Source organism: Bidens hawaiensis, unplaced genomic scaffold (genome assembly GCF_021521415.1).
Source record: "Bidens hawaiensis isolate Kalapana, Puna unplaced genomic scaffold, B.hawaiensis_p1.1 tig00002306_1, whole genome shotgun sequence".
Lineage (NCBI taxonomy): Eukaryota > Viridiplantae > Streptophyta > Magnoliopsida > Asterales > Asteraceae > Bidens > Bidens hawaiensis.
The window spans coordinates 1,379,504-1,391,531 of NW_027491123.1; the positions used below are offsets into that span (position 1 = coordinate 1,379,504).

General features: G+C 32.7%; 1 protein-coding gene across 1 annotated transcript; it reads left to right on the top strand.

Annotated features, from left to right (window-relative positions):
- Positions 1–7,350: 7,350 nt before the first annotated feature.
- Positions 7,351–9,217, top strand: LOC143615789 (uncharacterized). Its single transcript, XM_077088823.1, has 7 exons — positions 7,351–7,473; positions 8,202–8,250; positions 8,328–8,430; positions 8,516–8,611; positions 8,762–8,836; positions 8,945–9,014; positions 9,106–9,217. The coding sequence occupies exons 1-7, from the start codon at positions 7,360–7,362 to the stop codon at positions 9,178–9,180; spliced, it is 582 nt and encodes a 193-aa protein (XP_076944938.1). The 5' UTR covers positions 7,351–7,359; the 3' UTR covers positions 9,181–9,217.
- Positions 9,218–12,028: the final 2,811 nt, after the last annotated feature.

A 12,028-nucleotide genomic window follows, 5' to 3' on the forward strand; every position in this document is an offset into this window, starting at 1 on the left:
ATTTAGAACTGGGATATCAGAAAAAAAAAGAATATACAGTAAATGGCAAATTAAGAATTCCCATGGACGGAAATTCCCAAGATAACGAGTTTGGGTCGAAAACAGTTGTTTTAGATTGTAGTATAAACTTAAAAGACAAATTCATTAATGATGCATTCTTAATTTTTATATTATTTTAAACAAGTGGGTCGGGTTGGATGGAGTAACAGGCCAAATTAGATTCGGGTCAAAATGGGTAATAATGGTCATAATGAGTTCAGGTCAAAACGAGTTGTTTAAAAAACTATTAATTAAATAATAAGTCAAAAGAGCTAACTTTATTTATGAGTAGGATATGATGGGTCGGTTTTGGTGTGTGTCAATTACATAATATAGACCAAGGGTATAGAAGTCGTAACACATGTTGTTTACATTCGGGATTTCTTATCAGATAATATTCATATTAGAAATTACAAATTTGAGACGCCAAATGTGGCAAAGATAGTTAGTAATGAGTTTGGCTATGTTGCTGTATCCAATGATTTGGATTAGGTGATCGCTTCATAAAAGTATTGAGAATTTAATTACAAGAAAAGACATATATACAATTGAACTATTGATAATTTCTTTTAAGTTGATCCTTTCAGAGAGCTATTTGTATTTGGGGATTTTTTGAATCGGTATGTCATTATAATAATATTATAGTTTCATCTTTCTCTTTTGATTGGTTAAATGCGACAGGATTTTGTGGATATACATAAATCTTCAGCGATAATATTTGGCAACATGACTGTAAGTTGGTCATCCTTTGTCGTAGAGGTGACAATTTTGTGCATGTTACTACTTATAATGTGTTGATTAATTTTTCCATGTAATATGTAATTTTAAGTAGCATTGTAATATAAAACGTAGTTCTATTTATAATATATGATAATTTTATTGTGTATCATATTTTGTTTACACTTTCTTAAATGGGTCAAAATCTAGTATGCCTATTTCTTTTAGTAAAAAAGTTTGGGCCATTATAACCATCATCTCGTCCAAATTACACTAACATTAATATTAAATATATAAAATAGCCACATTTATTTGGCATAATATATTTATGATGGTTTAAATAGAAATTGGTTTAAAAAATTTATAATTCCATAAAATGAATTTTTAACACATATTGTTGTGACATACTAAATTAAATAAAATATATAGGATTAGTTTTTACAACAAATTAATTATTCGAGGTAAAACGATTTAATTTATGAATATTGTTATATCACGCAAAATTAAATAAATATATAGGATTATTTTTCATAATAAATTAATTATTCAAAGTAAAACGATCTATTTTATGAAAATTTGAAAATTTTTAACTGAATGAAACAAAATAAGGAGCCCTTTTATATAGTTGTTTTTTTTTTCAGATGGGGTTATGTAACTAAAATGAATTATTAATTTTGTGATTATTAAAATGCATTTTTATATGTGAGTTAAGGACAAACATAACATTTAATTAAAATAATTTGACACAAATAAAAAATTTACAAATTGCTCAAATATATAAGCATATATATATATATATACACAATTGACACAATCAGATAAAAAAAACTTCTGTTTATGTTTTAGAGAAGACAATTTTTTGTTTGTAACGCCCGTTAATTTTCAGTTATGTGATTTAAAGTAAAGTAAAGTATGTACTTCTCTCGGGTATTGTCCGGTAATCCTCGGGGGCCTTCATGTCATTCCTGTAAGTGGATTTCTTAACCTTTTCACCCAAGTTAACATAATTTCCAACTTCAAAGGGCTAGAATGTAACATTTAGTTTGATATCACAAAATTCTAATCCCTCCTCCCTCCCTTGGTCCGATCGGCATTGAGCAGCACCCCCCCCACCTGCGATTTTCTTTTTTTACAGCCAAGTTAAGGTCAAAAACTTCAATTGAAGGTTAGTTATATGTTTCCCCAAGTCTTTTACACCTTAATTGATCATTATATCACGCGTATTGATCGTTAAATTGCGTGTTGTAGGCTTACCGGGTGGCTGTCAATTCTCACCTTTCCGGGACTGTTTTGGTGGAATTTTTTGCACCAACATCTTCCTAGGTATGTCTAGTATAACATACTTTAAGATTATGCACATTGGTGTTAGTTTGATTGGTCAACTAGTTGTAGTTTGAAAGATAGTTTTCGGTTGACTAGAATGGTAGATTGTTGCGTTTAACGCGAGGGATGGAGTAAGTGATGACCAATTCAGTTCGGATAGCTTCGGTTTAACATACGGGATGTTGAAAAATGATTTTTATAAGTATTGGGGCTGAATTGGTTGTCGGTTACTCAAACGGGTCGGTACAACGCGCATTTGCGTTTATTGAATAGTTGGTGCGTTGTACTTGCGAGTTACAGACCCATTTGACTTGTGCAGCGTCGTGTGGACTTATTGGCTGTGAATTTATCATATTGGGTCCACACGGGGCTGATTTGGATGTTAATTGCCTAAACAACTCTTAAACGCGCGTGTTAGTATCACCTAGTGCTTCCGGGGGTAATTTGGGAATTCTTTATTCCTGGGAGTATCCAAGGGTCGTGTTGGTGGATGTAAGGCCCTAGGGGCTGTTATGAATGAGGTTGAGGCTTTTGGTAGCTCGAACCATGTTAGAACGTCTCGTAGGATAAACGAGTCCTTTCGATGTCATTTGTGATGATTGTATGTTTACCGGCAGGCGTTTGAGTTTTAGGGATACTTAGGGTTCTCTAGCTCGTGGTGAATTCGTGCCTTGTGTCGGGTGTAACATCTCGGATTTTTTGAAACTGTATTCGTTGCGTATAACCCGACCCGGAAATATTTTGGATAACTATTATTAATCAAAAACCAAATAATTATAAATATTTAAGTTTCTAATAATTCACTTGAAGCCCTTGTACTTTAAATAGTGTTTAAATCTTATTTAATTTATCAAAAGTTCATAAAAATGCTCAAAGACCAAAATACAGGGACTAAATGTGAAAACATGTGAAACTTATCCCCCATACCCTCCGGAGCACCGCGTGACGGCTAGCCTACCTGCTGGCCGCGCAGCGCGGTGGCCCCACTGCACCAAATCTTGGTTCGTCTTCGTTCGTTAACTCGTTTAAGGTATAAAATCGTTTATTTTAGGCATCTTAGAGAGAATTAAGGACCAAGTAATCATAATATAACTAAAATACAACTCTTAATTCGTTTTCCCTTGTCCAAGATCAGATCTTTATGAATCTTTTGGTGATTCTTTCCTAAAAACGTATTTACTTGCTTAAACGGGCCAAAAAGCCCATAATTAGTTCATTTTAGCTATTCCTATATAAACACATCATAATTCCCTGCTGTAAACTTTAATCTAACCCTAAATAACATCCTTCAGCCGTCCCTTACCTCTGTTCATCCTCCAACCCTTCGGTTTTTGCATATTCGTTAAAGATTCAAGACTTGTTCGTTGACTTTGCAAACTCAAGGACCTTTGACTTCCGTTTCTCATAAATCCTTTCACTTTCCGGGTAAGTTGTAAACTGTAAAATCGTTCAATACATATTCCCTAGTCAATAACCTTCAATCAATTTCGGTGGTTGAATGGTGTTGACTGGTCAATTGCTTTAAAACCCGATAAAGGGTAAAACAGTCAACAAGTTTGACTTTGCATTTTCTCATGCTTTTGGTCGGATTCAACGTTCGGTCCAGAATACTTTTATTCTTGTATCAAAATTTAAGGCTACTGCCCAAAACCTGACTTCCGACTCGCTGTTCGGATTCTGGTCAGTACCAGCTCGCTTAAACGTTTAATTCAACATAGCTAGAGTTCTACTCATCCGTTTGGATTGATTCCAGCGCAATTAAGTTCGTTTTTATTTATACTTTCATATCACAAAGTTTCAAGTTCTGATCATTTATCTCGTTTGACGCGTATCGGACGACTCGCTTATTCGTTTACTCGTTTATTCTTAATTATACTCGCTTGCCTTTAATCTAAGGTGAGTTTAATCATTCTCCTTTTTATAGACTGTTTTCTAACGTTTTGGGGACATATGCGTACTTACTCGTATTTTCTATTCAATATATATACTCAAAATCGCAAACATAATTATTGTGTGAATATCAATTGAATGCTATTTGCTAATTGCTACATCTTTAATTGTTTACTTGATAACGTTTCGGAGAGGTTCAACATATCCCCTTGTATAGGGTTCTCATTAGTATGATCATACGACCGTCTTAGTAATCGGAGCCCGATTCGCTTGGCGAAGGTAAACCGACAATTTAGTCATTGTAATCAATGCCCGATTCGCTTGGCAATGATTCATTGGCACACTAGTACAACTTGGTTTTGGTTTGTTAAGGATTTGATTGATTATTATCACATGGTTGGTTTGCGCATTTATCATTTATCAACTATATATATATGCTATTATTTAATGTTTCAAAATTGGTGATCATCTCACTCAACATGTGTTGTTGACAAATTCTGTTTTCTACGCATATGTAGGTTGCTTGAAGTTGAAGTATGGACACTTAGAAAGACTTTAGGGTTGTAATGAAGACATACATGAATTTAACATGTTATATTTGTTTATTTGAATTGGTTTGTTGTATTTGATATTGTGTGTGTATAATTGAAATAAAATAATTAATTAGATATTGTCATTTATACTTATGATAGTATCTTCGAGCTGTGAACAATGGGATCACGCCCCGGCATTTCCGCCTTAAGTTGAGGTGTGACATCAGGTGAGTTCATGATGCCCCTTTTCACTCTTTTCAAGTTTTGGGCTAGCATGCACACCTAAGTGATTTTGCTTAATGAACCGTTATATTATTTTGTATGGGCTTGCTTGTATAGGGTAGGCCTTGAGGTGATGTTATTGTATATTTGTACATATATTATTGTATGGCCAATATTTGGCGATGTTATTTAGTCGTTATCGACTAAGGATGTTTACGTATGCCTACTTTGTGTTTGCATACGTTGGATGAGATGTTACATGTTTGGGTTGTACGTGTGCTCGACCCTGATGTTATTACTTGGATGATATATATATGAAGGTATATAATTATAAGGATGTTTGTGTATAATTATAAGGATGTTTACATATAATTATAAGAATGTTTATATATAATTATATGGATGTTTACATATAATTATAAGGATATTTATATATAATTATATGGATATTTATATATACCTATAAGGATGATTACTTATTGTTGATGATGGTCTAACTGTTATATCATGATTATTTTGAAACTCTTGGAATGACTATTATGATTATTATTATTATAGATGTTAATTAATAAAACTTGAACTCACTCAGCTCAAGCTGATTTTGTGTGCATGTTAGTGTGAGCTTCAGGTTAGGTGGAGGATGCATTACCACTTGGACGTGCACGAAGCTACTTGGACGGTGGAGGGCATACTTAGTCGAAAATTTTAATAATGAACATTTTTCTTTTAAGATTTTATTAAATACTTTGAAATTTGGTTTTGGGCATTATTCCCAGGTTTTGGGAACTTGTTTTAATAATTATGACTTTCCGTTGAATTATACTCTGAATTGGTTATTTTAATGGAATGAACTGTTTTTGAGTTTAAGTATTTTTGTAAGTATTTTGAATGAATACCAACTGTAGGATTCCCGGGATTCGAGGTCCTACACTGTTGTAGTTTGGTTTTGCAATGATCATCAACAAAAGTCTAAGCCAGTCTCTAGCAAGAGTTAGCATATTTAAAAGACCCGTTTTACACATTGTCAACTTTATGTAGGTTTATCAAGAATGAAGAGTATAGACGAATAAAAAATAAATACTTATTTTAGATAAGCAAGAAAAAGTTGCAAACAAAGCAAAAAATATTGTTTATGAGTAAAAATTTGTAGCTTTTGAAGTTTATGTTTTAAAGTTTAAAATTTTGTTTGTAAACATTCTGCTATGTAATGTTTTTTTTTGTAAGTCCATGTCTTTCAATATTATGTTTTCGTTTGAATATGACTTACAATAATAAATTATATTGTTGTCCCAAAATATATATTAAAAAAACATCGTCGTTTGAAATTATATATACGTTTACTTGGATGGTTTTTTATATTTCTGTCCGTGTAATACACGGGTCAATAACTTAGTTATGCTTATAAAAAGGAAGAAAGTGTGCTTGCTTTTATCCACAAATCAACAACCGACCTTCCAACGCTGAACTGAACAAGTTGGCCCCTATTATTGGTTTTTCCTTTTTTTTTTAATTCCAAAACCCACAACCAACCGACCGACCGAAACACTCCCTATAGGAGTAGTCTTAGACCACCCCCATTGATAAACTAGTTGGATTTGGAACACTTTTTAAAAAAAAATTATAAAATTCACCAAATATGACCAAACCAGTTGCTCCCACAACCTAGTTTGCCAACTTTCATCTTGCCCACATGTCATTCATGTATTGGTTCAAATTTTAATTTATTTTTCCTTTTCTTTACATACTAATTAATTTTAACACTAAAACTGTTTTCCCTTAATAACTTTTAATAAATAAGTTTTTTAAAAAAATTTAAAAACACAGTATTGTTAAGTTTTTTTTTGTGAACACACAGGTATAAATTTTCTTAAAAAACATAAGATTGCAAAAAAAAAAAATATTTTTATAATAAACTAAATATTAATCATTACTGATATACATTATCCGCCACTTGTCAACTCCGTATTGGTTCATAAGATTTTTCGGATAAAACTTATTATCTAAACAATCTAACTTTATTAAGTGTGTTTGGTGAATATAAATATTTTTAAATTAAATATATATAGGTTATTTTTAAATAAAGAAATTATTTTTTATATTTATAAACACTTTTAATAAAAAAACAACAATTATTAATAAAAAATAATTACAAATTATATTTATTTAATAAAAAATATTGAAGTTTGGGTTGTTAATGAGTGTGAAAAGTTTGGGTTTTGTTGGGTTAAGTATCTGAAAGAGAGAAATTAATTTTATAATAAAGTTTGGGTTGGAGTGGCAAGTGAATGAGAATGGTCAAGCACTAAACCCCACTCACTCACCAAGCCTAAAGGACTATTTGGAATTCCTTATTTCACCTAATTATAACTTATAAGGAGTAGTCGTAAATTAAAAATATAACGTATCAACGTTTCTTCTCACATAATACATAATAAGAAAAAACACACACTTTTTTTAAATTATCATGATTCATAAGTTAATAAGTTATAAGCTAAATAAGGAATCCAGACGGCCCCTAAAACAAATGCCCCTGATAATTTCACCATCAATCATCAAATCCCCAATTATACAACATTCTCTGTGTAATCGATTATTCTTGAACCCTATATCTCGAGCAGTCAGAGCTTCTTCCAATATGTCTTCTAACGGAGGCGGTCCGGCTCACTTCAATCTGTCTCCGACGAGTTCGCTCAAGATCCAGAAAGGAGATATTACTCGCTGGTTGATCGATGGCTCATCTGACGCTATTGTATGTCTCTAGATCATTATTATTATTATCATGATCGATTCATCTGTTCGACTATTAAATCAATTGCTATTGATTTTGATTGTTATTCTAAGTAGAAATGATTACTGAAATATTAATTTACTGAAATATTAACTCATCACTTGTTTTTAGATAGTTTGAAACCCTAGACATGTGACTGAGTGGTACTAGACACACACACACAACATGATAACTAAACGTGTCAATTTTTTCAGAACACGAACACGATCCTGTTTAGAAACAGGTTACAGGACACGAAGCGACTTATTTAGGAACACGGTAAATATCGCATATGTAGTCAAACAAAAGTTGCCAAAATTATTTATAAAAATAAATTAAGAAGAAAGGGCTGGGGCGTTAGGTAACTAAAGCATATGCCATATATTTTATTTTATTTTTAAAAGAAATAAAAAATTAAACAGGTTAACATGTGTTTAACCTGTTTGGACACAAATTTAATTTCGTCGCTCTGTTTAAGGCACGAAACGTGTTAATAAGCCGAGACCACCCAAAGTTGTTTAACTCTGTGTTTTTCGTGTCGTGTTAATAGTTCCGTGCCAGAAATTGCCAGCCCTTTGTCAGTTGATGTATCTTGATCATTAATCATCAAAGAAATTGATTAAATAAAACAATTTCTGCAATCGTTCAACTGATTTCCAAACAAAGAGATACAAATGGGCTTTATGATTATTGTTGGATGATATGCACAGGTAAATCCAGCGAATGAGCGGATGCTTGGTGGTGGTGGTGCTGATGGAGGTAATACTCTTATAATACAACCAAAGTTTTTTATGTGCAATATTAGTTTCTTACATTAATTCATTTAAATTTGATAGCTATACACCGAGCTGCTGGTCCTGAACTAAGAACAGCATGTTATGATGTGCCTGAGGTTCGCCCTGGTGTTCGTTGCCCGACTGGAGAAGCAAGAATCACACCGTATGATCTCAACATTTAACTTCCATCATCATTATTCACACACTTATTTCATTTATGAAACTTACTATTCACAAACTTCATGCAGAGGGTTTAAATTGCCTGCATCGCATGTAATCCACACCGTTGGACCTATTTATGATGTTGATAGCAATGCTGCAGCCTCCTTGAGTAATGCTTACAGGTATTTGTTTTATTATATAAATTAAATCTTTTTAGCATTGACCCGTTAACTGACTCACCCATTTTCCAAGGCTTAATATTGTATTTTAACAAAACCTTTTACTGATTTTTATATCAATATCGTTTTTTTTTCTTTTGATCTCTGTTTCAGGAGCAGTCTTCGTGTTGCAAGAGAGAACAATATACAATATGTTGCATTTCAAGCCATATCTTGTGGTGTCTACGGGTGAGTCTAGTAAAATGAATCATTTTAATTAGTAGTTTTAGATTACTGATAAAATAGATTATTAGTTATTGATGTAAAATAACCAACAACGTCTTATCTTTATTTCAGATACCCGTATGATGAAGCTGCAACTGTGGCCATATCTACAATCAAAGAGCATTGTGATGCCATTAAAGAGGTAATGGCAAACGTCTTTTGTTGTATTAGTCAGCAACCAACATTTTGTGATTATGTGAACCGAGTGGTTATGCTTTCTGCTTTCTTTGCAGGTTCATTTCGTGCTTTTTGCGGATGATATCTACAATGTTTGGGTGAAAAAGGCGAGCGAGTTACTCCCAAATTAGAGTTTGTTTTGACTTTAGATATTGACTTTTATTGAAATTATGTAAGCTGGAGACTGTATTTGCATATTTGTTATGGTTTCAGTTTCATGCTTCCTCAAGTCAAACAAACAGAAATGAGTTGGCCGGTTTGAGTTTCATGCAGTTCACAGTTTATGGTTTGAGGGTTTGAAACTTAGAGCCGGCTGTTTATCTGTAGAATTATTTTTGGAACCGTTTCAGCCGGTGACCTGACCAACCTGTTTTTATTTTTTATTTTTATTTTATTCCTGTTGAACAAATTTATATCGGATCTTCCAACTTCCTATCTGGACCAGACAGTCAGACAGACTGACTGGGCTGTAGAACTAGATAGCTGTAAGAATTCCATAAGATTGAAGAATTGAGTTGTATGAATCTACCCAAACGATATCTTCTGGTTTCAAGTTAGTTATTTATAGAGGTTAAAACACGTTTTGTTTAATGTTTCGAAGCTCAATTCACATCTGGAAATTTGATTTCCACCAAAAATGTGGAGAAATCCCATCTAGGCTACATACATATACCAAGGAAAATCAACCATTTAGCATGCATAAGCTTTTATCGGACAACGCAACAAACGAAAGGTATAAATCATACAACTTAAACTCCATCTTAACACTTCATCTGGCGTGCGGTTGCATCAAGTTCTTATGTTATTCCGATTCCAGTGGCGTTAAGCTTGTATGTAACATTCACCTTGTATTAAAAATGTTCGTTATCCAATTAATTCGGAGCGTGAAAAACAAGTTTTTTCAATACTCTCTAGATAAATAATTTTGTAACACCAATTTGGTAAATATCATTCTCCACAATATTTTGTTTGCGCTTTTTTAATAGGAACATTGGATTCTAATAGTACCACGTTTAAAGTAGTTTACTAATAATAATAATAATCATAATAATAATAATAATAATAATAACAATAATCATATCTAAGTATATTCTTGCAACTAGTCTCACCTTTTACAATATTTTTTTTCGTAGCAGAAGGCGTGAGCAATTATATGTTGTATAGGTTACAGAAGATTGGTTCTGCTGGTAAATCGAAAGCTTCGACTTCCAAATTTGAGAATCATCTTTTCCAGGATGTTGGTATATGAATATGTAGACAATGGGAATCTTGAACAGTGGCTTCATGGTGAGGTTGGGGATGTTAGCCCTTTAGCGTGGAGTATTCGTATGAATATCATTAAGGGAACTGCAAAAGGGTATGTTTGTCAAATTTATTAGCATAATTTGCTTTTGTAACTCAAGATTTATTGTTAACACTTTATATTATTATTATTATTATTATTATTATTATTATTATTACTACTACAGTTTGGCATATCTTCATGAGGGACTTGAACCAAAAGTGGTTCATCTTGATATCAAGTCCAATATTATATTACTTAATCGCCAACGGAACCCTAAAGTTTCTGACTTTGGGCTTGCAAAGCTCTTGGGTTCGGATACAACTTACATGACAACTCGTGTGATGGGAACATTTGGGTATGTAAAACAAATGCAAGTTTACTTTAACAAATAAAATCTTGAAGTTTAAAACTTGGTCCCTTTTTGCAGTTATGTTGCACCAGAATATGCATGCACTAGGATTTTGACCGAGAAGAATGATGTATATAGCTTTGGAATACTTATTGTGGAGATAATTACTGGGAGAAATACAGTTAATTATAGTTGACCAAAAGGCAAGGTTTGAATATGAGTCTGTTTAAGTCAACTCAAATTATATAACGTTGTCTGTGTAAACAAATGCATAATTACAGGTGAATTTAGTGGAATGGTTAAAAACCATGGTGGGAAACCATAAATCTGATGAAGTTGTTGATCCAAAGTCACCTGAAATGTCATCTTCAAAGCGTTTGTTATCTACATAGCAATTGCCTTGCAGCTTTGGCCAACATGGTGCCACATGTGCATCGGTTAAGTTCATATGCATCACAACGCTTGGTTAGCCTATTTGATATGTTGTCATGCAAGTACGCCATCTTCCTCATCCTTATATTATATGAGCCCTAATTTCTTTTCAGTAGTTCTTATAATGGACATAAAATAATATCCAGATATGCAAAACTAGCCGAGCTAAAGAATGATAAAATGCAAATGACTGATAAGGATGATGATAAACTTTCTGAAGATACAGTAGTAGGTTATTATTTCAGTTTCACTTTCTTTATTGTATAATTTTCAACATAAATTGCAGAATTTGGCAATGTGATGGCATGAAGGTTTGGCGAGGTGATGGCATGAAGGTAATTTCTTAAATTGTAAGGAATTGTCTTTGTCATATCAAATTTTTATACCTAACCCAAGTCCTTGTGTTACTTTATGGAGTAGTATGCTTGAGTCTTTATGTTCTTTAACAAACCTGTAGTAGTATACATGATGTGGTTGCGGGAGTTCTTCGATCAATAAATTGGTTTTAAGTTTGAATCATTGTTAATCAACTAGCTAGCTTTTCATGTAGTGATGATATTTCATTTTTCTGCATCGCCCATTCAACGTGGGCATCCACATATCTAATTATGTTTTTAACCTATATATTTGGCCACAAAATAATGTTTTTCAATGTTATGCACTTATTATGTAATGGTAGGGGTGTTAGGGATTTCATATCTCCTTATTTTGTTTTATATCAAATTATTTTGGTGTCTATCTGTTTGTGATTGTTATTCCACGATGATTATCATTTGTGACTTGTAAGGTAAGCAGTTTGAATTTTCTAACTGTATGAATTCAACTATGCAAGAAATAAGTTACTCTAATATTTAGTAATGATATGTGTTTGATTTGTTGTTTGAAGATGACTACATTTGGAAAAACACGCGGA

What these genes read in the sequence shown, in the direction of transcription:
- LOC143615789 (XM_077088823.1), top strand. Translation starts at nt 7,360, where the DNA reads ATGTCTTCTAACGGAGGCGGTCCGGCTCACTTCAATCTGTCTCCGACG. An exon ending in ATGGCTCATCTGACGCTATT is followed by an intron (nt 7,474 to 8,201) that starts GTATGTCTCTAG and finishes TGATATGCACAG; the next exon opens with GTAAATCCAGCGAATGAGCG. An exon ending in TCCTTGAGTAATGCTTACAG is followed by an intron (nt 8,612 to 8,761) that starts GTATTTGTTTTA and finishes TCTCTGTTTCAG; the next exon opens with GAGCAGTCTTCGTGTTGCAA.